We start from the raw sequence: 27,932 nt of genomic DNA on the forward strand, positions 1-27,932 counted from the left end.
ATGACTTCCTCCCTCCTGAATATTTGAGGTTGTTTCCATGATGAGCAGAAGCAAGAAAAACTGACAGCTGTTTCTGGAGCTCTGGATATACAACTTTAATTTGTAGGAACTCTTCCATAATGAAAACCTCGTACAGTTACCTTGATGATAGCAGAAGGATGAGAGGAAAGTTATGATGGCAAAAAACAAAGAGCCACGTCCCCCATCTTATGCTATTAGTGTTGTTGGACTATCTGGAACTGAAAAGGATAAAGGTAACTGTGGAGTTGGCAAGTCGTGTTTGTGCAATAGATTTGTTCGGTCAAAAGCAGATGAATATTACCCCGAGCATACCTCTGTGCTTAGCACAATTGACTTTGGAGGAAGAGTTGTTAACAATGATCACTTTTTGTACTGGGGTGACGTAACGCAAAGTGGTGAGGACGGAATAGAATGCAGAATTCATGTCATCGAACAGACTGAGTTCATTGATGATCAGACTTTCTTGCCTCATCGGAGTACGAATTTACAGCCGTATATAAAACGTGCAGCTGCCTCCAAATTGCAGTCGGCAGAAAAACTAATGTACATTTGCACAGATCAGCTGGGCTTGGAGCAAGACTTTGAGCAAAAACAAATGCCTGAAGGGAAATTAAGCATAGATGGCTTTTTATTGTGCATTGATGTCAGCCAAGGATGCAATAGAAAGTTTGATGATCAGCTTAAATTTGTTAATAATCTCTATATCCAACTATCAAAATCGAAAAAGCCCATCATAATAGCAGCAACGAAGTGTGATGAATGTGTGGATCATTATCTGCGAGAAGTTCAGGCATTTGCYTCGAATAAAAAGAACCTTGTGGTAGTAGAAACATCTGCAAGATTCAATGTCAATGTTGAAACATGTTTTACTGCACTGGTACAAATGATGGATAAAACTCGTGGTAAACCTAAAATAATACCCTATCTGGATGCCTATAAAACTCAAAGACAACTAGTTGTAACTGCAACAGATAAATTTGAAAAGCTTGTCCAAACTGTGAGAGACTATCATGCAACTTGGAAAACTGTTAGTAATAAACTGAAAAATCATCCTGATTATGAGGAGTACATAAACTTAGAAGGAACAAAAAAGGCCAAAAATACATTCTCCAAACACATAGAGCAACTTAAGCAGGAACATATTAGAAAAAGAAGAGAGGAATACATTAACGCGTTGCCGAGAGCTCTTAACACTCTTCTGTCAAATCTCGATGAGATTGAACACTTGAACTGGTCAGAAGCCTTGAAGTTAATAGAGAAGAGGCCTGACTTCCAGTCATGTTTTGTGGTGCTTGAAAAAACACCCTGGGATGAAACTGACCATATAGATAAAGTGAACGACAGAAGGATTCCATTTGATCTTCTTACTACCCTAGAAGCWGAAAAAGTTTATCAAAACCATGTACAGCATCTTATATCTGAAAAAAGGAGAGTTGAAATGAAGGAGAAGTTCAAAAAAACTCTAGAGAAAATCCAGTTCATTTCACCTGGACAGCCATGGGAAGAAGTTATATGTTTTGTAATGGAGGATGAAGCATTCAAATACATCACTGATGGAGATAGTAAGGAAGTGTATAGTAGGCATCAGAGGGAGATTGTGGAAAAAGCCAAAGAGGAGTTTCAGGAAATGCTTTTTGAACATTCAGAGCTGTTCTATGACTTGGATCTTAATGCAACGCCTAGCTCAGATAAAATGAGTGAGATTCATGCGGTTCTGAGTGAAGAGCCTAGATACCAAGCTTTACAGAAACTTGCACCTGATAGAGAATCTCTTCTGCTTAAGCACATAGGATTTGTTTATCACCCAACTAAAGAGACTTGTCTCAGTGGCCAAAACTGCATGGACATTAAAGTAGAGCAGTTACTTGCCAACAGTCTGCTGCAACTGGACCACGGCCGCTCAAATTTATACCATGATAGTGCCAATATTGATAAAGTTAATCTTTTCATTTTGGGCAAAGATGGCCTTGCGCAGGAATTGGCAAATGAAATTCGCACACAGTCCACTGATGATGAGTATGCCTTAGATGGAAAAATATATGAACTAGATCTTAGGCCAGTTGATGCAAAATCCCCATACCTGTTGACTCAGCTGTGGACCTCTACCTTCAAACCACATGGTTGTTTCTGTGTGTTTAACTCAATAGAGTCACTAAATTTTATTGGAGAGTGCATTGGAAAAATAAGGACTGAAGCATCTCAGATAAGGCGAGACAAGTATATGGCTAATCTTTCCTTTACGCTAATCTTGGCTAATCAGAGGGACAGCATTAGCAAGAATCTGCCTATTCTGAGACACCAGGGTCAACAACTGGCCAACAAATTACAGTGTCCTTTTGTAGATGTGCCTGCTGGTACATATCCACGCAAGTTTAACGAGGCCCAAATTAAACAAGCTCTGAGGGGAGTCCTCGAAGCAGTTAAACATAATTTTGATGTTGTAAGTCCAGTTCCTACCATTAAGGATTTGTCAGAAGCTGACTTGAGGATTGTGATGTGTGCCATGTGTGGTGATCCATTCAGCGTGGATCTCATCCTTTCACCTTTCCTTGATTCTCACTCCTGTAGTGCTGCTCAAGCAGGCCAGAGTAATTCTTTGATGCTTGATAAAATTATAGGAGAAAAGAGGCGGCGAATACAAATAACTATTTTGTCCTACCATTCCTCGATTGGTGTCAGGAAAGACGAACTTGTCCATGGATATATACTAGTTTATTCTGCCAAACGGAAGGCATCAATGGGAATGCTTCGAGCATTTCTTTCCGAGGTTCAGGATACAATTCCAGTCCAGTTAGTGGCTGTTACTGATAGCCAGGCAGACTTTTTTGAGAATGAAGCAATCAAGGAGCTCATGACTGAAGGAGAACACATAGCRACCGAGATAACTGCTAAGTTTACAGCTTTATATTCGTTATCTCAGTATCATCGTCAGACCGAGGTTTTCACGTTGTTCTTCAGTGATGTGTTAGAGAAGAAGAACATGATTGAAAATTCTTATATGTCAGACAGCACGAGGGAATCGACCCATACAAGCGAAGATGTTTTTCCAAGATCGCCCAGAGGAAGTTCCCTTGACTACAACTATCCAGATTCAGAGGATGATACGGAAGGGCCACCACCTTACAGTCCAATTGGCGATGAAGTGCGATTGCTTCCAACACCTAGTGACCGTTCAAAGTACCGACTCGACCTGGAAGGAAATGAGTATCCTATTCACAGTACACCCCTCAATTGTCACGACCATGAACGCAACCATAAAGTGCCTCCCCCGATAAAACCGAAACCACTTGTTCCAAAAACAAATGTGAAAAAACTGGACCCCAATCTTCTGAAAACAATTGAGGCAGGCATTGGTAAAAATCCTAGGAAACAGCCTTCTCGGGTGCCCACAGCACCGCCAGAAGATATAGAGCCRTCTGATAATTACGCTGAACCCATTGACACTATTTTCAAGCATAAAGGCTTTGCAGATGATATCTACGCCGTTCCAGATGATAGTCAGAATCGTATTATAAAAGTTCGAAACTCGATTGTTCTAAATGCTCAAGGTGATGAAGAAAATGGATATCCCGATAGACTCTCTAGAAGCCATGGAGAAAGGCGGCCTTCAAAATACAAATATAAGTCAAAGACACTGTTCAGCAAAGCAAAGTCCTACTATAGGAGAACACATTCAGATGCAAGTGATGATGAGGCTTTTACCACTTCYAAAAATAAAAGAAAAGGAAGACATCGTGGAAGTGAGGAGGACCCTCTTCTTTCGCCTGTCGAAACATGGAAGGGTGGCATAGATAACCCTGCTGTTACTTCAGATCAAGAATTGGATGATAAAAAAGTAAAGAAGAAACCTCAAAAAGCAAAAGAAGAAAAGAAGGTAAGTCAATTTTTGACAAGATGTGGTTWGGTGAGACATGTTACACTTTTTACCAACTTCTGGGGCACCCCTAGTGAGAGGGGAAGAATCAAAATATGTAAGAACTGCACCTTATTTTATCTTAAATATTGCTGTAGTGATTTTTTCCTTTTTTTTTTTTTGCCTAAACGTAAGCTGTATTTGTAGATAGTAATAGAAAAATAATATCTCTCATTCTTTTACAGTCTTGATGCAGAGTTCCCAATTTGGCTGCTATTGTTTAAGTTGCGTAAACCTTCTGAAATGCATCTTCCCTGTGTAGTTTTATCAATGCCCCCACCCGCTGCTGCTGGCTGGACCTGTTGAGAGCTAGTTGGTGATTTCAGACTGTTAAAACTTTGTAGTGGTTAAGACTTCCAAGTGTTAACTATTTTTTTTCACCTTGCTAGCTACTGCTTCGGTATAGATTTATTTAAAAATCTAAGTTGTGGTTTATAGCTTATACTTTAAAGTTATTCCGAGAAAATATGACTTTTAGTGGCAGAATAAAAATTATTGTAATAATGGAGAAAGCAAATTCAACTTAATAGCTAAAACACTTGAATGCTTGGTGCTTTTAATAGATAATCTTGTGTGTGTTGCATTGACTTGCATCATACTTGAGTGTATTGCAGAAAGCTCTTTATAGAGCAGTTTATACATGGCTTAGTGTTTTCAAACTTCAGTTTTTAGTATGTAAAGTGGTCTTCATTTGGAAATTGAATTAGCCTATGTAAATTTTACATTTAAATTTTTATTTTTGAATTACGGTTTTCCAATTTGTAACAGTTGCTTTAAAGTTTAAACATGTCAAAAGGTTCTTGAGTGGTATTTGTTTTCCTCATAGAGGAAAACGTTTTAAGATGTTAGCTTCAAAGAAAAGCAGCTGTCTTGCTGATCTCCCCTACCTCGTTCTCTCAGTGATTTCAGACCCCAGTCTTCTAATTTATAAAATAAGGGGTCTAATGAGATGGGCACTGGGAATGATGCTGGGAGGCAGGAGATGGATGAAGAGGCAGTTGGACTAAGGCAGAAAATAAAGGAGGAGGATGGAAGAGTGGCGTGTATCTGGAAGGGTAGGAATAAAAAAAACTAGCAGGTCATGTTGCAGTTGCAAGATTAATAGCACTAGTTCAGCTGGTCCTTTATCAAACATACTTGTACCGAACAATTTTGGCAACCTAGTGTGAATATTTGAGACATTATTAAAGGCAGAAATAAATACTCAGAATTGTTCTGATTTTTGCTATTCAGAAACAAAAATAAAAATGTTTTTGTGGGGAGAATAAAAAAAAAAAACAAACAATAACCAAGCATGGCAGGCATACAACACCACTGGCAAAATCCAAAACATTGCTAACTACAAAAAGACATTGGAGAATTTAAAATGGAAGCCAGCAGAATAAGTGTGCTTTGGCCTGAATTACGAGGCCATTGTTGTTGCTCCTAACCCCATAAGCATTTGTTTGCTCACATCCCATTTCTAATTGATTTTTAAGAGTATTAATAGGTAGAGCTGCACAAACTGTTCTTGGGCTGTTCAGTTTTTGTGGAAATAATTGATATGAAAGGGATACTCCTCAGTACTTCCTAAAACTCCTCACAAACTTTTCTTTCTTTTCCATTGTTGTGCAACTGCTTGCAGTTTCCAATTTTTTTTATGCTGATTTTTTTTTTCCTTTTTTACTGTCTTGTAACATGAAAGCAAGTGGAATAAGGGTGTTTGTTATTTCTTTTAGAATGTTTTAGAAGACCGAGGAGACTTTTGTAATCTCAGTAAAGTGAGATTTGTCGATGAACATGTCTGAAATGGTGTATTGCAGATAAGATCATAACAATGTATCTCATAAGCTTTGATGTTTCTTGTTCTGTACTAGAAGTAGCTCCCTGATGCAACTGTGTAATTGCATGTTCCTCCTTCGTATTGCAGTTATTGTCGTTGGTCCATCCTTGTTCTTGGTACTTTTCAAATGAGGGCATCCTGCCATGTAGCACTGYGCAGATTTCTGGTGGTCTATGAGTGTGTGATTGTTTTCCATTAGTCCTGAATTTGCCCTTCATATTGTTGAATGTTGTCCTGTTTCTGTCACCACTTGTCATAGTAATTTCCTATATGTTGCTATCGCATGCTTCTCTAAAATGTACCCTAGTAACACAATCTGATCATGGTATTTTCTTTGTCTCAAGAAAAAAAAAATGTTTTCAAAGGAGAAAGTGGTAAATCACTCTAGCATAATCTAACTTGTCAGAGAACATCTTTGTGCTATTTTATGTTATGGCCGTCTTTATTCTGAAAAAAATTGTTCTCTGGCCTTGAATGTACTGCTTGCATGTGGAGACTTACCCTGGTAGAGAACTATATGGAGGGAGAGGAGGTGAAAAAGAAAGAGTCAGGCTGGCTTCATTCATAAGACTTCCTAGCTGGCTGGGTGTGTAGTACCTCACTGTACTTGAGGTACTTGAAAGCTTTCAAGTGCATGTTGTGTGCCAATATTTGCAAAGGTTTTTGCCTGATGACTTCCCTTTCCTTCTGTGGAAATGTCTCTGGTAGATTTTCTCATATGGAAGAGCACCTAGTTCTTTGTGCCGTTATTCTTTAAAGAACTGTGAAGATGAAATACCTTTTCCAGCGTGAATGATCCCCYATATAAACATGTCGTTCACTAAATGAAGAATACAATGATCATGTGCCACTCTKCATCTACTCTTTCACCGTGTCTAATTAAAATTTTCCATTTGAGAGAGATACCTTTGCTCGTTCATCTCCTTGTCCTTTTTTTTGAAAAGTGCAAATAGGAATTGCAGTCATAAGGATAATGAAGTTCATTTAAAAAAGTAAATTCTGAAGAGCTCTGGAATATTCTTGTGTGCTTGTCCATGTCAGTCTTTTCAGAAGCAGCAGCCTTGGAAGGCACACAACAAGTAACCTTGAGTTTAATTTATTGAGTTTTGAGGTCCGGAGCAACAGAAAAGAAATGCAGGAAATTTCAAGGGGTAAAAGAGTATTGAACATTCCTAAGGGATAAGGATCTTACTGTGGAAACCTTACATCTGTGACAGGAGGTAATTTTTCATATACCTAAGCTGCTACTGCTTATGCACTGATACCACAAATACACGGTGTGCRGTTCTCAACTGCTTCTTAGCTTGTTCATGGTGCTCCCTGTGTTCTCTCACATGTAAACAAGTTTGGTAGAAACTACATATATACACATTTGTATGTGAAGTGAGTGTATATATGTTATATTTATTTTATTATAAAATTTTATTATATATATTTTTTATTATATTTTATTATAGAATTGAGGACAAAAAGTTTACCTGTCCAATTTGGAGTAATATTTGTGAATGTCTTTTGAAATAGGCCATTTGCCCGATTTAGGTTTGTAGGTATATACTTTTTTCCCCGCCCCCATGTGTGTGGGGTGGTTTTCTTAAATCTCTGTCCTCCCCCTGCCCTGCCATGTAATGTGCTTGTTTTAGTTTCTGTGAACACCTCTGGGTTTTTCCTCCCCAGCATATACAGAACAGCACATGTATTGAAAACATTTTTGCAAAGGAGAACATACAACTTCATGTTAAATGTGCATGCTTTATTTTCCCTCCATTGCGAATAATATTTATAAATACTACTTTTTAAAGTTTGTAGGAAAAAATAATTTGTTCTACATCTATAAAAGTAGGAATTGAATTAGTATGGATATCTCTCATTTTTTTGTATAGAAGAAATTATTCAGTGTTCTCCTGAAAACAAATTTCGATGACACACATTCTGCAATGAGTATTATAATATTATCTGATCAGGAAGAAATTGGTGAGAGTTTTTGACAGACCGTTTAAAAATGTCTGTAAATCTGAGGGAACAAAAACCTGTTTTTTGTGTGTTCTTTGAGTATAGTTTTATTCACCAAGGTCAAGTTGTCTTTTATTTCTTCTGTTTCTTTTGCGCTTGGAAAAAGCTGTTCAACTGCCCAGCTGTATTGACAAATTAATTTTAAAGAAAAAAAGAACACTTCAATTTGCCTTGTAATCTAGTCTTTTTTTTTTTTTTGAAAGAATGAAGAAAACTGGAACACGAAGTTCTGAATGACCTTTTTTCTTTATATTAGGGTGATTTTAAAATGATCATCTAAAATGATCTTTAATTCATCATAAAACTTAAATTTCAGTACAGGGAAAGAAAAAACARTAGCACTCGGATGACTTCTTAATGTCTCTTACTTGGACGTGTTTTAAAACACGTGATATGAGCAGTACAGGTTCAACATCTATTTTACCGTGTTTAAACTTGTTAGCTCTCATTATAAATTCAAAGTATGTGAAAACTATGTTGAAACTACTACTGAAATAGTGTCAGGAACATACCTACTATGTATGTTTGTCTCTTTTTAAATAAGGCTTAAAAAAGAATGTGACAGATGGAGGATCAACTTGTATTTTTRCGTTCAAGTGTTTTTGTGTAAATAAAATCAATGATTGATTTAGCAAATTACTCTTGATATTTTCACTATGTATTCTAGTGTTAGATTTTTTTCTTGGAACAGTATAAGAAAAGTTAAAATACTTCTAAGTTTTCATCAGTTTTTCCTTGAAAGTTTAATGTTTGTAGTTATCTTATTGGGTGTGTGTAATTTAAAAATTACAGTGAAAAGCAGGAACTCTAAATGTTCCCTCATTGACTGTAGGGATGACTGAACACAAATAAAATCAGGCAGAAAATTTCCCTTATGTTAAAAGTAGGAATGAAATGTGTGGGAGGTAGAAGAGGAGTGGCTGAACTTCCCTTGGATAGGCAAATGAGGACAGGAGTTGGACTGGGAAGCACATGAGAGCAAAAAGGAGGAGCATCCCTTTTAAATGGAAAGAACTAGCTTGAGTAAGGGGCTCTGCTGCCGTGAAGATTGGTCAGCAGTTTGGAGGCTTTGTTAGTTTTCTAAGCTGATTCTGAAAGTGCGGTTAAGTGTGTTGTACTCAAGTCTGACAGCTAGCTGAAGCCTCAGACTAGTGTCTGCCTGGAAGAGTGCTGCTCAGCAAGTGGTGCAGCCCATGGTGAAAAGTGTTGGCTGCACTAAAGCAAGTTTTCYGCCAATTATAGGAAATCAATTTTTATCGAGCCCAGATGAGGCCACACCTGGAGTGGCGTGTGTCCAGTTCTGGGCTCGCCAGTRGTGCCCAGTGACAGGATGAGAGAAGTGGTAGGCACAGATGGAAACACARGAGGTTCTGTCTCAGCAYGAGGAAATGTGTTTTTACTGTGAGGGTCGTTGAACAGGTTGCCCAGAGATGTTGTGGAATTTCCATCCTTGGAGATAGTGAGAAGCGGAACGTGGTCTTGGGCAGTGACCCTGCTTGGGATCCAGCAGGACTGGACTAGATGATTTCAAGGGCTCCCACCCTCAGTCGTTGGGTGAAATTTAAATGAAAACCAAGGGCTTTAGCTTTTTGGTGTTGGGCTTACGTTTTCATTAACATAGTGAAGCAGTGGCATAGTTGTCATACTTGAACTTTACGCTAGGATTAGCTAACAAAATCTTTGTGCCGGTTCTTGTTGCCGAGCTTGATGACTATTAGCACTTCGCTGTTATGATTTAGGAGGAGCTTGTAAAACTATCTTTGACTGTGCCCAAATTAGTGCTCCCTATATATTCCGTATTAGTGTCATGTGCGGAGTGGGTGTATTCAGCTGAACTGACTGTTGAACTAAAAATACCATTAACAAAGTCATAATCTCTACACCAGAATTTAGAATATTTGAAATAACTTTTTCAGGTTCTCCTTGACTAATAATTTAATGTTGAACAGTGTTTTTTCTTTTAACATTGTTTCATCAAAGAAGTTTTAAAAGTTACTTTTGCACTGATAAAGTTTAAGCTTTTTGTTATCTTGACAAGCTGATTCAAAACTCCTGTGCTATGATTGATGGAATAGAATGGCTGACTGCTCTTTTCCCAGGGCACAGGAGAGGGACTGAAAGTTAGCTTTCACTAAAGTTTATTTTGGGTAGAAATAAGAGCTGGACTTCTTTCTGAAGCCAGTTGAACAATTTGACAAAAAGCAGGTCTTTGGCACAGTAGCCTGTCTTTGTGTTCAGAGCTAGCTATTCACTTATGAAGTCTAGACATACCATTTCCCAATTTGAGACTTTCCTATTTGAAACGGTATATTTAAAATACTTAATCTTTTCGTTCTTCAAAATTGTATTGTCAATTTGTAACAGTATATTTTGTGAAGTTCAGATTGCATGATTCAAAGCAACCGTTGGATTTATATATCATAGGAGAGTTTACCCACCCTCATGTACAAGAGAAAAAGGAAGCATTGAGGGAGAGTTGAATACATACTGCACAAAAGAGGGAACATCAGTACATATGGCAAATAGTAAATACATTTGTTATTGTAGCTTTATGTCTATCTAGCAAAGGTCTGATTTTATGTTTATAGAATCGCCCTCCAAGGATCATCTCTTTTTCCTGCTCTCTAGTTTTATGTGAATTATGGCTTTCTCTTTTTGTTCTTTAGACAAGTTTTYGCATTCTAGATCGTAGATCAAATTGACAGTTTCAGATAGACATATACCCCAGAACTTCATTTTTTTGTGGATGCCTTATGTGACATTTGATATCTCGGGGCCTTAAATCTATTCTTCTAAATGTAGGACAGGCATTAGAAAAATATCCTTTATGGAAATAGGTGATGTTTCATGCTRTATTGAAGTACTCTATGTAAATGTGTGTAATATTATTGTTATAATTGTTGTAAATTCTGAAAGACCCTAGTGCTTTCTACTTGCAGCAAGAACATTTGTTTAATATATGATATTCTAATATTTTATTCAGAGAGGATGGTATAATCTTTTTACATCTGCTGGGTTTCAGATCTGTCATCTGAGTGTCTGTGATGTTCTGTTTATTCCCAAAYGATGGGAATGTGCATCAAACACCTTGGAAGACAGTCATTTCAAGTTGTGTTTTGCTTTGTTCATTGTCTTGATTTAGCTACCACTAAAATCTTCTTCTATTCAACATTAAAGTATAATGCTTTTAGCGTATTGTTTTACTGTGTATAAACCTGAAAATTAAGTGCTAGATTTCATTGCAGTGTTTRTTTAGTTTTCACGTTCGGCTGCTGTGCAGCCAATTGGTTGATGGTTTTATACTGCCATCTCTGAATATTTTCATCAGCTTTCAAARATGAAACGTGCAGTCTGATGAAATGTAATTCCTGTAATTATGTAAAATGGAGTTTAACTGTGAAAAGTCRCAAATAAATAAATAAAACTTGTCTGTCAAATCTACTAAGCATTTTTAGTAAAACCTCCTCCTTGCTRAAACTTTAGGCCTGTAACAAAGCAATCATGCTAAACAGAAGTATATGCAACACTTGCTTTCAGATCATTTCCTATGTGTTCCCTATCAGCATGTTTCTAGAATGGCTGCAATATATAGATTATCTAGTACTCTTAATAGAGAATTCYGTTCAGAACCTTCAGTAACAGTCTTATCTCTACAGAAATTTTTAGAAAAAGGTTACAGTTTTGCCTAATGAGGATTTTCTTTGTGGATATTGCTGAATGATAATGTAGGGAGTCACAGCAATTCTCTAAGCAAGTGGGATGTTTTTGTTTTTGCTCCTGTTTTGGCCTTGTCTCTGCTACATGGGGTCATCCTGTTCCTTATCTGATGCAAAATGACCAAATCTATTAGAAATGATTTGAATTCTTTATACTTAGTGTATACTGTTGTAAAAGTACGTCTGATTTTACTTAGTTTGCCAACTTGGATGCCCAACAGATGGGTGATTGTTTGATTTTACTGAATGGTGTTTAACAAGTTAATTACAATATTGCTTGTGTGTTATGTAATTGTTACTTAAGTAACTTTATTTTCTTGTAGCAGAAAAAGAAAACAAAGCCGTTAAATCCTCCAATTCGTAGGAACTGGGAAAGCAATTACTTTGGGATGCCCCTACAAGATCTGGTTACAGCYGAGAAACCCATACCTCTCTTTGTTGAAAAATGTGTGCAATTCATTGAAGATACAGGTAAGAGAGTGTTTTAGAGGAATGATTTTGCAATTACATAGCAAGTAATGCCTCTCATTTTGCATTTTAAAGCACTTCTGGAATGCTAAAGTTATTACGGAAAAAGACTATTTGAAAAGAGAATAATTCTGTAAATTGTATATTTAATATGACTTTGTGATTGCCTTTTCTCTTCATGTATAAAAAAATTTGATTTGCCTTTCAACAGTTGAACATTGGGATTTAACTCTTATGTAATATAATTTTGAGAACTGACTTGGCTTTCTAATCTCAGCTGAATTTTAACCCAGTACTGTTCTGATTTTGCATTTCTCACTGTTTCCAGTATATTTAATAAAAACTCTGAATTCACTTTATCAAATTTTAGAAAACAGACCTTTCAAACAGTTTAGTCAGGCGGCAGGCTTTCTTTTTTGTTTCTGTTTGTAAAGTTAGCCTTGCATTTTAAAGCCTAGCAAAGGCAGAAAAATGTCTTCTGTGATCATTGTTTATTGCACATGCAGTGATTTCTGTGTGAAAAATGTCAAGCAGTTTGTGTAAATTCCAGTGCAACATCTTTTGAGTGTTTGATAGCTGTCAAGAGCTTTATGAAATGTGCTCCTAGACTGAATGTGAGGGGTGTTGTTGTAATACAATGTGGTTTGTGGTGCTTACTTTATTAAAATTTTTTTTGTCCACTGCAAGTAAAATATGAATGGGTTTGTTTTCATATTAAGGTGCATTTTCTCAGGATGCCTCTCATCCCTCTTCCTTCTCTGTGGTCATGTGTTTGACTTCTCTGTTGCTTTCAGTCGATTTTACTGTATGGTCGTGAGGCGAGTACAGTCTCATTTTGCTAATCTGACAGCAAAGGCTACATTTGTCAGTGGGGAGTTGTTTTGAGGGTTGGGTGTGACCTGCGTGGTGGTATTCGCTGAGTGCCTAGGTCTTGCTCGCTCTGAAGGTGTGTGTTTGCTAGTTTTGAAGCAGGCAAGGGAGTGGAAATTAATATTTGGTGCTGAAAAAAGAGCAGGGCGTTCTCTTTTCGTGGATACATGCTACTTGATATTGCTGAGCATAAAATGAAGTGCCTTTTTTCAAGTGTTCTCTTAGTTCTGTTATAGCATTGGTTGTAAGGCAATGGTGTTTTATCAGGAGTAAAACTGAAGGATTTTCCTTGCTTGAAATTTGGTTTTACTACTATCTTGAAGAGCAGTGATTACAGAGGTACTACAGGTGGTGTGCCTAACAGCTCTTTCTGGAGACTTGTGTATTATATTATTACAATAAAAAGAGGGGGGTGGAGTAAAACCTCTTGCAATCTATAAATATAAGTACTGATTCCTTGCCTGAAGGTAAGAATTGTGGGGGTTTATTTATTTATTTTTATTTTTTCTCCTCTCCCTTTTGTTTTCCTTTTCCTCACCTGACCCGGGGAAAAGTGGAAAAGGAGTAATATAATGGTATAGATCACTGCAGAAATACCTAGGCTTTRCTGATGCCTGTAGAGGGTAGAAGAGGAAAAGGGTGCATCACTGTCTCAGTTCTGGCTAATGTGTAATGTTGTAGTGGATCGAAGGAGTCTGTAGAATCAGTAGAATCAAGTACTAATAACCTGACCTTGAGAAGGTTTAATTGAGAATGTTATCAAACAACAAAAAAGTAAATTCAGATCTAAAGAAGATTGCTTAAATGCATTGTTGTCTCTAAAAAGTGCAGTATTTGATCACAAAGGACTTGTTTCACCAGCTTGTGGGAAAGGGAGAACTACAGTAGCGTGGGAACATGATTATTTTTTTTTTTTCCCTCTCTACTCTCCCTCCTGAAGTTTGTCAAATAATTCAATTGGACAGAAGATTTAACACTTTTATTCTCCTCTAATGACCTATCTTTGAGGTATGTTTAGTCAAGTTGCTGGCTTTTTCAAAATGCCAGGGTCTTCTCAAAGTGCTGACTCGGGACATCCTGCTTTGCCTTTTAGCTGACTGCTTGTGTGTTAGCTCATCATGGAATGTTGCTCTGCAGGTACTGAAAGTAGGAGAACGTCTAACAAGCTGTACAAATACTGTGCATTCTGTGTGAGTTTTGGGTGGCTGTGGGAAGAGTCGTCCTGCTGTTTCTCTTACTCACTTGGTAAAGATGGAATGAAACCTCTCTTTTCGAAGCTTATTGCTCTTTTTTTTTTTTGTCTTCTTCTATTCTCCTACATGGTAGTCTGTGCTGGTGACTTTTGGTCTTTCCAAATCTTTTACTTAGCTGTAAGAGCTGTTGTTATGATTTATTTTTGATAATGACTTATTTTTATATTGAAGCGGTAATAATGTTCTCTAGATTTCTTTTGAGACTGAAGTCACGTATTGAAGCTCTTGTGCAATAAAATTTCTCTGACTTGGAGAGAGGAGAGGGTTCAAAGGGAGTGTTTCGTAGCTTGTCCTGAAATAGATTGACAGCATCAACTTTGCGACTGGCTGTGATAATAAAATCCACATGTCTGGCTTGGGTGTGTTTGGCCTGAAAAGGCAAGCCAGGATTTGGACTAGAGTCCAGGAGACCGTTTCCTCTGCCGTAAACTTCCTGTATCGGCAACTTGACCCTTGGCCCTGGAGAGTCCTTCTGTATTTGAGCTGTCCCGTGGCAAGTCAGCCTGCTGTCAGCKTGAACTGCTTCCAGCCCACCAAAACTTTGCTGGGTGTCCTATGCTTTGGGACCTGAGCCATCAGAATAACATCTTCCTTCTGTATAATCTACTGCTTTGGTCTTTTTGAGCATGCACAAAACTATCTTTCTTTCAAGGTTGGTGCTTTCACTCCCCAGACATTTGTGCAAATGCTTTTAGTAATCACTTTTTAAAACTCTTTAATCAAGAACTGCAGGCTGTTCCAATTCTGCTTGAATGATCTATCAGTATATTTCTGTTATCATTCTATTCTTTGCAAAGGACTTAACTGTTTAGTGTTTTTGTTTGTTTTTTTAAAGTACTTTTCTTGCTCTTCAGAGCCATGAAGACCATAGGGTGCTTATTTCCTCCCCCCCCCCCCCCCCTCCCCCCCTTCCCCCCCTTCTCTTCCCCTCCTCTCCCCATCTCTTGCCAGTTTCTCAGCCATGTTCAAGGCTTTGGAATTGGAAAGTGTTTTCAAATCTCTGATTGGACTAGATCAGAGTCTCAGGAGATAAAGTTAGCATTTGATTTGATTGCCTTAATTTTTTCATCATATGCGGAAATTGTAAATTCTAAGAGTATGAGTCATGAAATTACCGTTCTTGATAAGTAGTCCTTAAACCATTTATTGGCTGTAATTTGTTAGATCTTCAAGAGGTGCTTGTGTCTTTATAGAACTTAAGCAAAGGCTTAAGTTTCACATTTGAAAAGCAAAAAGTCTTTGAAAGTCTTGTTTAAAACGGATTCCAAAGCATAGTACATTTCCTGTATTTTGCTTATACCTAAGCAATATCTAGTATACCCTAGCAGTAAACTTGTGGTATTTGATATCAACTTGTTTCTAATCTTACAGAGTTCAGAAAATGTGACTTGTAATACTTCTAAAGGCTTTTTTTWAAGTATTATTCCTGAAATTGTCTACAAATTTAAAAAAACCCAAAAACTGCTATCCTGTGGTCGTTTGGTATGTAGTTGCTGATGTTTTGTGTGCCTTGGCTCTCACAAGTGCTAGTTTTGTTATATAATGGTTAAGTTTTGGCATTATTTCAAAATTATTTTCACTCCTAGAATTTTTTCTGCTTATCAAAAAGAATGTGAAAAGAAAAGGAGCATTTTTGTATGTATGGTTAGTTTCAAACTGAGGAGGTATGTTATTTTTTAAAATGCTATATGTATGTCTCATGCAATTATATAAATCAGTGCTTTGTATCTTTTGGGTTGTGACTGAAGTTAAAAATAATGTAGAACATGGTTTTCTCTGCTTTGGATGCCAAGATGGGAAGATAAGATAGGAAAGTATCCTTCAAGATTTCACCATAAACCTTTTCCTATTGAAGGAGTATGTTAATTCTGTGCAGAATGCACAGAGATCTTCWAAGTTTCTGTTTAGGTTGGTATTTTCAAGGAATAAGTTTTATTCTGACTTGATGTTCTTAAATGAAATAATTTATGTTTTTCAGAGATGACCTACTGCTTGCATCCCCTAGGATTCTTTCTTAGATGGTAGTGGAAGTAGGAAATTTGAGGGATGGAAATGGTTAATGCTTAAGCAGATCCAAACCAAATAAGCAGTAAATTTAGAGTCGCCATTTCAGCAGTAAAATRTACCGTTCTGATGCTACTAATACAGAGCAGGAACAGCACATACTRTTTCTTATGTTGGAACATATTGATTAAAAGAAATTATGCAACACTATGCAATTATTACCTTAAATTTAACAATTCTGTTGCTTTTGGGTAAGGAATGAGAAAGGCTTGGYTAAATATCGTAAACATGTTTATTTGGCTATTGACATGTGGCCCATGGTTGTAGGATTATGCTTCATTTATCCAGTTTACGTGTTTGACTTCCTTGCAATTTAGCAAAATGAGTTGCTTAGTTGTTAGGGCTCGCTCTTTTAGGTTCATTGATCAAGATAAAATAAATTTGGAATTCTCAGGTAACTTACTAGTGATGAACCATCAATCTTTTCACTAAATATTTATATATAGTGTTTGCAGAAAAACTACCTTTTAGTAAAGATCCTGTGATCTTATTTGTAATTTTTTTTGCAGAACGTACAGTTTTTTATATATAATTGATGACACAGTATTGTATAAAACCTGCTGATGTTTGTATACTTTTACCTGTGTTACATTCAGATTTAAGAAGAGKGTAACCTGAGAATTATTATAACTGCTTACTCTTAATTCTTTGACACTAGTTATTTTCAGTTATGGTCTTCCAAAAGAGAATTTTAGTGATACAGTTATTTTGGTGTATTTTGTTGTTCTATTCTTGAGAACAGAATACAAGGTCATTTTCTTAAAGCAGTTGATGTAAACTTTTCAACTACATTGTTGATTTGCAAGCTAGATTTGTGGAAATGTGTTCCCTAACATAACTCAAGAGATRTGGAGCTTCTAGAGAGGGTCCAGCAGGGAGCAACAAAGATGATTAAGGGCCTATTGTATGAGGAAAGACTAAGTGAGCTGGACCTGTTTAGCCTGGAGAAGCCTGGACAGCGAGGAGATCCGATCTGATCAATCTATGCAAGTCCCTGAGGGGAGAATGTAGGGAGGAAATGGACAAACTCTTCTTGTAGTGGCCAGTGATAGGACATGGGGCAGTGGGAGTAAGTTGAAACACAGAAAGGTCCATCTCCACATGAGGAATAACTGCTTTCCTGTGAGGGTGCCAGAGCCCTGGAACAGGCTGCCCAAGGAGGCTGTGGATTCTCCTTCTCTGGAGGTCTTCAAACCTGCCTCGTTGCCACCCTGTGCTCTGGGTGTCCCTGCAGGAGCAGGGGGCTTGGACTACATGATCTCTACATGTCTCTTCCAACCTCAACTGTTCTGTGATCCTGTGATAAGCAGAGAGAAACACTGTTACCCACAAAACTAAAGCCCTGTTTTGCTTTTTAAGAAAATTAGGGTGGTGTTACGGGCCAGATTTCTTTAATGTTACATGAAAGCTGAATAGCTACTCAGTCTCAAAAGTAGTCAGGTTTGTTTGACATGGGAGTGTAACTTTCTGGGGGCTAATTTAGTGTTTAACAAAATGATGTTATGAAATATTAATAAAATATATTATAAAATATATTTTTAAATAATGTTTTTGCCCAATGTGATTGGTATGATTGAGTTTTATGTTTTAAAACCATGTGAAAATAATGAATGTAATTCCTTTTATTCTAAAGTATTTTAAGTGTTACTGTTAACTTTTATGGCACCTTTATAGTTGTGTAGTGACTCTTTTGTGATGTTTTACATGTCACCATTTTAGTTTCGAGCGTGGTTTATGAGTGGGTTTATCCAACAGCTGCTGTTACTGGTTGTAACTTTCCTAGGCTTCTGCTTATTTGGGTTAAAATTACACGTGTGCATTTTTTGTTTGTGGTATTTTGGGTTTATTTTGTGTGTGCCCTAGTTTAACGAAGTTGGTGACAGGCTCAGGGAGCCTCTCGGCCACCAACAGTCAGGGAGCTTGAGCTCGTGACTGGGAGGAGAGGTATTGGGAACTGGACTTGTTCAGCCTGGGGAGGATGTCCCTCCAAGGACTCTTCCAACCTGAGTGATCCAGTGATCCGCTTGAGGCTGGGATAAGCTTGAGTTTCAGTATTTATGGTCCCGTTTCTGTTTTGCGACTCTGGAGTTAGTCAACACGGGAAACTCTGCCCAAATTCAAGTGGGTGGGAAAAAGACATGAATTGTTTTTTCCTAATGGAGAACTGGCTATGTGATGGACAGAGGAGGAGCACACACATTAATGGATTAGTGTGTGAGAATCCCTGAAAACTGTAAATAAATGTTTTGAAATAAATATTCATGAACACATGTTGTGCACTTGAGCTGTATTGCTAATTAAGTTATCTCTTCAAAGGGAACATCATGGGAATTATGTAAATAATTTCTAAACAATGAAGATAAGCTCAAGATGTCAGTGTATTTCACAGAGTACTTCTGATTATGCTGCCCCTCTTCATCCTCTCCCTCCCTCCAGACCTAAAGCAACTGAACAGTGACTGTGCTGGGGAAGAATGAAATTAAAGTATCTTCAGATCTGTCATCCATTTCTTAATGAGATAAAGAATGCACCTACCTTTTCTTTGACAGATACAGAACGAGCGAATTGCTGTTTGTCGTGTCATATTAATTGAAGTGTTTTATTCTTTTGTCAAAGTGAACATGCCATGAAATACAAGATTAAGAATAACACTTCATGAAAAGGTTGAGAGCTTGTTTAATAATTGGTTAATGTAAATTATAGAGCTATTCAACTTCAGATGAGAGCTTCCTAGTTCTGGGTGAGTCTCAGACTAGGTACTTTTTTATAGTGCTTAGTGGTTTTGATATTTAAAAAAGAACGTTTCTGTATTCTAGGATTACATAACTACAAGAAGCAGTAGTAAAACAGTTTTGGGTGGCTTTCTGAGCGTGTGAATTGAGCATCCCATTAATCTCTAAATACTATCGCTCATGTAGGATTTTTAATGTATCAATGTATGTGAATTTATTGCTAGAGTTTTTTTGCTTGGAAAGAGTTTGGGTTCCTAGCACTGTAATTACTGTGTGTACATGAGAGTGACCATGGTGTCATAGTCTGGCAGAGGTTCCTGTTCTCACAGAACAGTGCACTCACTAGGCCACTGTTACTGTATGTTTTTGCAGTTCAGTGTCTCTTTAAATGGCTAACATGTTTCTTTTTTAGGCATTTATGTTTATATTCCTACCTTAAGGTTCTGAACTACTAATTGTGGCTAGCTAATAATTGTGTTGTGCTCAATAAGAATTAGCTCTTTTACATGATTTTTTTTTTTTTTTCCTTCCTACCCGCTAAGGATTATGTACTGAAGGCCTGTACCGTGTTAGTGGAAATAAAACAGATCAAGACAATATTCAGAAGCAGTTTGATCAAGGTAATATATTTTATTATTTAAAGCCAAAACAGAATTTTAATTCTCCATAAATTTTTATCAGGTAGTGCAATATAAATGAGTTGTGTCTCTGACTGACTTTTATAGCACTGAACGTCTAATGCCCTGTACTCCGTATTAGTGTAGCCCATTTTATAACCAGGGATGTCGTGTATAAAACCAGCCCTAACTGGCTGCAAAAATTCTTCCCCATCCTTTGTTTCTGTTGTTTGTGGTTTTCCTTTTATGGGGGACTTATCAATAGATGAACCAGTTTAATCTTGCTCAGCATTTCTTACCTACTTAACAGATCTGTTGTATCTTAGTTAATAGTTCATCAGTCCTAGGCATTTAGTTTCCTTTTGTTGAAAACAACAACAAAAAAACTTGATATTTATGTTAGTGAAATTATCTGGATTAACAGTTAAATTGTGATAATGAATTTCTAATACAGCCTGTATCATAATGCTAGAATATATTGGAATATGATTTGCATATTACGCTATTTGTTTTGATGCCTTGAGGTACAGGATCTGCGTTATTTTTGCCTCATGTTTTCTCATTTAGCTTATATTCTTGATTTTTCTATTTAAAATTTTTTACTGTTTGATAGGCCAAATGTGTGGGKGGTGGTGGTGGTGTTATTATTTTTATTCTCCTACCCTGTTCATGCTGTTCTAGGTCTGTTTTAATTTGAAATGCTGGATATTCTTCAATCACCTCGCTACAGGATGTTCTTCAGTTTCAGATTGTTATAAATAATACTATTCTCAAAAAAATCACCTTTAAAACAATTGAGTTGGGACATTTTGGACGATCTGCAGTCTGAGATGTTTCCAATTCTTTTAGATTAAAAAAATACGTAGCACTCTAGATTTTAAGTTTTAAAAAGCTAGTTACAAAACATAGAACGTCTGGTATTTGAGAATTTAGCAATAAGTTGTTATGGCCATGTGTAATTTTTGGCATGTTTTGTTGTCTGTGCTTAAAAGGCTTCAAATATGGCCACACGAACAAGATGACATCAATTATTAAAATTGCTGTGCTTTGCGTGAGTTTTTTTTTTAATGGGGAAAACAGGATTTAAAACTTATTGTTGAACAAAACCAATCAGAGGCCAGTTAAGGGCCCCATGGAGAGTTAAGCAACTCTTATTTCCAGATAAACATACTTTTTTCCCCCAATCCTGTACTGAGTGTGTATCATGTATTCTGTGTTTGTGGGTTGTTTTTTTTTTCTATGTGTTTTGCTTTTTTTTTTTTTTTTGTTTGTTTTTTTTCCTGTCAGATTTTCTCTTACTTGATTACATATGGATCAAAGATGTCAGTTAACCCACTGCTGCATTTTTTCATGTGCTGTTTAAGTTTAGAAACAGTTTCATTTTTGCTTTTTTAGCAAATTCTTATTTTCATTAAAATACTGTGAGGAATTATAGCTTCTAGGTTTTGCTTATACTGCTGTTAAATTTTGTCTTACAGATCATAGTATCAGTCTAGAATCTATGGAAGTGACAGTAAATGCTGTGGCTGGGGCTCTTAAGGCTTTTTTTGCGGATCTGCCAGACCCATTGGTTCCTTACTCTTTGCATCAAGAGTTGTTAGAAACATCAAGTAAGTAATAAATCATTTTGTCTTTGTCTACGTGTATTGACTGCACTTACTATATTTTTTAAATTCGTTGCAAGTTGAAATAACCAGCTGCATTGAAATTGATTTTTTTTAATTGCTTAGGCATGTGCATTTTATTGATATGCTTAAAACTAACAACTATATGGCAAAAATAACCTGATTGTCTAAATTGTAGGATTTTTATTTCCCATCCTTCCAGACAATTTAATTGGAGGATTCTGTTTTGTTCCACTATGTATATTGCTCTGCATATGATGAAGGCTTTTAGAACTGTGTTTTAGATGTTAATGAGCTCGTATTCCTTCTATAATACAAATCATCATGGAATGGAAGTGCAGACTGCAGAATGCTTAGTTCCTCAGTGTTTTTTGTTTTCTTTTTCCGTGTTCTTTTTTCTCTCTTTTCCCCCCCACAAGTGGTATAGTAGGTCCAAGTCTATTTATATACAATAGGAATTTATGGGGGAGAATTCTGAGTGAGTGGGTGAGCTATAATGTTCCTCCATATGTGGATATTTGTTAGGATAATACRGATTCATGCAATCCTTACACATATGCCTGCAGTTAGTTTGCAGGCAAGTCCTGTTTTCTCTACTGCTCAACTTGTAGGTCCTGGAATTTTGTTCTTATTGACAGACCAACAGTTACGTGAACTCAGTTGTTTCATTTCAAGTTATAAAATAGTATCAACTTGTCACAAGTAGCTAGATTTAACTTATTTTATTCCATAGTCCATTATATGTCTTAATTACTCTTTCAAACAAACACTATCTTGTGAGTCACCCTGTGCCACATGCTCTAGGTGTGCCTGCTTGAGCAGGAAGATTGGACTAGATGATCTCTAGAGGTCCCTTCCAACCTTGAATATTCTGTGATTCTGCGAGTCTGTGAAAATCTTTCTTCTTTAAAAAATGTGTTTATGATAGCGGCATCAGGCTTATTCATATATTTGACTAATTGACAGGCCTAGGATAGTCAAGTTCATGAAAGTTCCTTCCTTCCCTAAATTCTGTATAGAACCTCACTCTRAAATATCCTGTAAGATTTATTCAAGTTGCGGTGTTTTGCAAGCAGAGGACAATCCAACAGGAGGAGATGATCCTGTCACATTGTGGTTTATCATTCTACAAAGCAGCAGTGAATTAGTAAAATGACTTTCTGCTGTTAAGGACAGATAATTCATTTAAATACAGAAAAATATTTGCATATATTAGGAGCTCATTATGATGGAGAATTTAATCTTTGCAATAATACGTAGGTAGGAATATTATAGTTCCTTTTGTATTTCTCTGTGATTACCTTTTATACTGGAAAATACTAGCAACACTTTACTCAGACTTCATAAATGTATGATAAAATGTCACTTATATCTGTAGAGATCCTGGATAAAACAGAACGACTGCATGAGTTGAAGGAAATTGTGAAGAAATTCCCTCCTGTGAACTATGATGTCTTCAAATACATAATAACACATCTAAACAGGTTTAGTATTATTTTTCTTTTAAGTTTTTATTATTATCAGTTGCAAACAAAGATCTGTATTAGTAACAATTAGTGGACCATCAAAGCTGAGTTGCATTTTGCATTGTTCACTTGTTAGTATAGAAGCTGAAACTAGTAGTTAAGAATGCTGATTGGAAGGCTGTCTCGAGAGAATACTGCCTATTCTTTTCTATGTGTAAATAGCTAGTATCCCCACTGCAGCAAAGAGTCTCTGCTATAAAAGTATTGAAAGGATAAACACACACCACATTTGCAAATTTCTTTGAGGAGGGAGGTGTTAAAGTCACAGATAAGTATGGGTTTGAATTCTCCTCTGGAGGTCATTCCGTTCTGTCTCCCTCAATCAAAGTAGGACCAGCTTAAGTCAGTATATGAATATAGCAGCAAAAACTGTGCCAAATGCCTAAAATAAGGAAAGTTCTGTTTTTTTTCTTACCTTTTATTTCTGAGAACTATTAAGAAATGCTAATTGAAAAAAAAAAATATATATATATATATAATATATATATTGCTTGGAGTYAATGTCTTCTGTGTGCCTTCAAAACTGTGTATATCTCATGGAAATCTAATAGTTCATTCTTCAAAGATGGTGCCTAATTTTACTGTAAGTTCATACTAGAAGATGTATACCATTTCATTACCTGGCCTTTTATGTGCACAGGTTATAGTCATATTTGGTCACAAAAAGACAATAACAGACCAATTTACTCATTCTTACTTGACTGAGCTCCACTCAGGCAAAGTCTATCAATATATAGATATACCTATATATAAAAATAGGTATACCTATCAATATCAGGTAGAATTAGCATCACCAGCGCTAAAACAAAATCTAAACTTATTTAGGAAAAGCACTGTTGTCCAGCAGCCCACAATTTAAGAAGTAGCTAGCGGTTTATCTATTCCTTTTGGACAATTTTGTGCATATAACATGACATACCATACATGACATTAGGTATCAAATGTCATACTTGCTGTTATATATACCATGATATTTAAATTGTGATTTTTTTTTTCTGGCTACTGTTTTTATAGTTTAGGGTATTTAAATGGAAAATAGAAATTTAAATAGAAAATTGGATAGAGGAAGAAAAAAGCTTTGAAATTATTGAGCAACATTATATATTTTGGGGATGGGATATCTTAATCGAAATAAAGCATAATTATTTCAGACAAACAATGTGAATGTTACTCTCCTTGAGGAATAGTGTCCAATTATCCTTTGGACCCAATTTATTCAAAACAGATTTGAGAGTATTTGTCTATGCTTGCAGTATTTGGAATAAATAATGTGCTTGTTAAAATGTAAGTCTGTCCTTTATAGTTGGTGCTACAAATGCTTTGTTAATTAATGAAAATATTTTCTTACAGTAGTAATTCTAGTGCTTATTATGACTTTCACAGCTTTTGAATCTGTGGAATATAGCCAGCTGAAGTCCTTGCAGTCTGCTCTTGCTGGTCATCAAAATTGAAATTACAACTGACAACTTGCTAAAGTGTTTTCTTCTTTTTTTCTTTTTTCTTTTTTCCTGCCCTCTTTTTGCAGGAAAACTGCAGCTTTCAGTTAGTTATGTCTTGTCTATTATAACATAGGACTGACGTAATTCTAACTGAGTATCTTAGCTGGGAATCTTTGCCTCTTAGTTTTCTTAGTGTATAATTTCTAATGTTCACTGCTAGATAAAACTGTGATACTAATTTGAAAAAATGGTTTTGGAAAACTAAATTCTGAATCTTTTCTGGAGTATCATTTAAAAAAAAAAATAGAGATTGTGAAGATTGTAGATAACTTTAGGACACCAAAGAGAAGAATTGCTTTTTAAATCATGTTTTATTATGGTAGTACTGTACTAATGAATTTAGATGATATGCGAGGAACCTGCCTCAACACCTGCAAAAAATAGGAAACACTGACAGCAAACATGATTGGAGRCCTGTGTCATAAATCAAAGAAAAATAAAAATTATTTATCTTATGTAGTAATACTATATCTGAACATTTACAGAAATGCAAGTAGAAGCAGCGAATTTTATTAGAAGTTCACTATATAGAAAGGTAACTGTAGCTGTTATTAGAAAGTTRTTATATCTAGATCACAAGTATTTCTCATGTCAGGAGTGAATTTGATTATTTTAAGGTCTTATTATTATCATCATTTCAGACCTTAGCAACTGAAGGAGAAAAGCACATAAGAAGTACAGAATTTCAAAGACTTGTATTTTGTCTTTTTGGGAAATCAAGTTCAAATATGTCCTCAGCCTGAGAAGAATCCCCATGCTTCACTTAATAGGAAAGCACCCATAGCATCAGGCCTATAAATTCTGGGACTTTTCTCAAAATGTCTCGGGAAAGGGCGTCTGCCTCAACTTCTGTGCCTTGATCTAAGTGGAATTTCCACTGGTATGGAAGCTGGGCCAAATTCCATTACTAGCCAATACAAAAATAAAAATCTGCAGAGATGTCTTTTAACTGATATTTTGGTTTAGTACTTATTTTTAATGTGATAAAACACAATCTCTCTTTCCCTTGAGTGCCATAAATGTCAGTTAATATCTAGCTGTCCTGTAGGAAGAAGCAGTTTCGTTCATTTTTCTTCTGGACATTTTACTGGGCTTGAGTTAGTAAAATGTGAAGTCCTGTAGCTGGCTTGAGGAATTTGAAGTGTATTTAATATTGTCATTTCAAAAAAAAAAAAAAAAGGGCGGAAAATCTTTAAACTTTTCTTTGGATTCGAAATGTAATTAGACTTTCATTTGTTAGCTGTCAAATCTGAAAATAWTTTTGGTCTCTAGATTTCCTTTTGAATAATTGCTTTCAGAAAACAAGGGCTACTGTTTCAATGGATAGTGGGAGGCAGGGAACAAAAATCCTTAAGCCTTAAAAATAATCTTACAGTCAGGAAGTAAGGGAACCATGTTAAATTCTCTGGTTGTTTGCCATCTACCGTTTTTAATTAACTAAATGCTTGTTGTTCATGTTCCAGGGTTAGCCAGCAATATAAAACCAACTTTATGACCGCTGATAACTTATCAATTTGTTTCTGGCCTACTTTGATGAGACCTGATTTTGAAAACAGAGCGTTTTTATCCACCACCAAGATCCACCAGTCAGTGATAGAGACCTTCATTCAGCAGTGTCAGTTTTTCTTCTACAACGGGGAGGTGGTAGAAGCTCCTGCCACAGCGGCGCCTCAGCCCCCGCCTTCCAACCCCGTGCAGATGGTGGAGCCCATGGTGCCTCTGCAGCTGCCGCCCCCGCTGCAGCCCCAGCTGATCCAGCCCCAGTTACCAGCAGACCCTCTCGGTATCATATAAATATGATTGCAGGCAGCCTGGCATTGGACAGTAAGGAAAAGCTTATAGACATGCATGTTTCAGGATACAGTAATGTATTTCATATTTATGGAAAAAAAAAAATCACATGCAACTGATCGGACATGTTTTTTGTTATATCCCGTACTGTGTTCCTCATTTGTACACGCTGCAGATGATTTAAAAAAAAAAAAATGTGATAAGCATGACTGGAGAGGTTTAATTTTTAAAAGCAAAAATAGCTATAAAGTACAAAGCTGCTGCTGCATGATACCTTATTGCAATCACTATATCATTCCTGTGACAGTTTGTCACAATATATTGTGAATAAAATTTTTCTATAGAAATTTAATGATTTAAAAAATACATTTATGAAACATTCAATGCTTACAGCCTGCTTTATGGCTGTTTTTGTTATTTAACATGCTATTTTTGGCAATTTTATTCACATTCAAGCGTTCTGTGTAAATGACGAAAGCCCAGCTATAGTTTATTTTGTAATCTCCTGGTTACTTATGTGACGATATGCTTAGGATGACTTATGGACGAATGGAAAATGCACTGTTGAGAACTTTACAATCCCCTACCTTCCATCTTTACCTGTAAGTAAGCCTGTGGAGAGTTTGTTAAGGGTGGGTAAACTTGCTTCTTATTTCTTACAGCACAATACCAAGGACATGCTTGTTGTAAAAGTGAGTTTCAAATATTGTACAAAAATTTTGATGTTGCCTACTTATTTCTTTTATGTTCCATTACTGAACTAAACATTTTGTAAAACTGTTAATTCTGTAAACAGCTGCATGTTTAAAAGATCATTGATGGTCTTGTAAACTTAATCTAATATATTTTAGATATTTTAATTTTTCCCACTTGGGAATACATTTAGTGTTTAGAAAATAGTTCATGGCATTTTCATATAAGGTTATATAACTTTTCATACATAAACATGAACTTTGTTGTAGTAAAATTCTCTAAACCAAACGACGTTTTAATCTAGGACTTCAATTAATCTATTCTTTAAATCTATTTTTATGTGACCCTTTAAAGATATCAAAAAATGCATTGCTAATACATAGCAATAAATACTTTGGGTACTGACAATTAACCTCTTTGGAGTGTGTATATATATAAAATCACATAAACTTGTATTCATATTTTTTTCCTGTGGTATGTTGTACTAAAAATTCAAATGACTGATTTTGGTTTTGCACCATTTTTTAATGATATCTTTTTTCTTTTATTTTCCTTTTACATTGGTACCAATTTTGCTGTAAAACAATGCTGCTTAATTTAAACAAATCTTTTGGTTAAATATTTTGTTAGTGTTTAAAAAAAGATAGAAGGTTACAAACTGTAGCAAAGGGGCGACCATAGATAAAGACTATTTGTGAGAATTCTCATAGCAGCTTCTTTTTTTTTTTTCTTTCATGCTCAAAATTTACCTTTTTAGGTCTGCAAAGGAAAAAGTTTTGACTCATACAGCTGCTAGAATGTTTTGTGTAGTATAAAAAACAAAAGCTTTCTGATGGTCACTGTTGTAATCTTCACTTATAACAAGATTTAAGATCGTCTTGTATGTATTATAGTAAATAGATGATTTTGAGAATTAAGGCTCTTAACAGTTTGATTTGCTCCATTTTCCTAAAATAAAAATTGCCTTTCCCACTTAGTGTCCTAGGTATTGTACTTCTAATTATGTCTTGGATTATCATTTTAGATTACTACGATAACATAAAGCTGGCTGCTGTTTAAAGTACGTGTATATTATAAATTCTTGATATTGTGTTATATTCTTGCAAGTAATTATCTTTTCTAAGAAAACACAAAACAAAAAAAAAAAAAAAAAAAAGAGAAGCCACCCTTATTCCTATTGCAGAGCACACAGGAATCGATAGTACAATAAAGTCTGTCCTGTAAATTGTAGTATCCCTAACTTGTTCTACTTCTCATCTGCTGTCTATATAGCCTTTATTTATAGTTGTCAGTCCAACATTGGCATGTTTAG

The 27,932-nt window shown here is 36.1% G+C and overlaps 1 protein-coding gene across 1 annotated transcript; it reads left to right on the top strand.

Annotated features, from left to right (window-relative positions):
* ARHGAP5 (Rho GTPase activating protein 5) lies at window positions 1-27,707 on the top strand. The gene is made up of 6 exons (XM_026051841.1): window positions 1-3,895; window positions 11,806-11,953; window positions 19,412-19,489; window positions 20,965-21,096; window positions 22,490-22,595; window positions 25,600-27,707. Exons 1-6 carry the CDS (start codon window positions 173-175, stop codon window positions 25,928-25,930), a joined length of 4,518 nt encoding a protein of 1,505 aa, XP_025907626.1. The 5' UTR covers window positions 1-172; the 3' UTR covers window positions 25,931-27,707.
* Window positions 27,708-27,932: the final 225 nt, after the last annotated feature.

The sequence above is a fragment of the Nothoprocta perdicaria genome, unplaced genomic scaffold (assembly GCF_003342845.1).
Source record: "Nothoprocta perdicaria isolate Ctin4 unplaced genomic scaffold, notPer1 scaffold_8, whole genome shotgun sequence".
Lineage (NCBI taxonomy): Eukaryota > Metazoa > Chordata > Aves > Tinamiformes > Tinamidae > Nothoprocta > Nothoprocta perdicaria.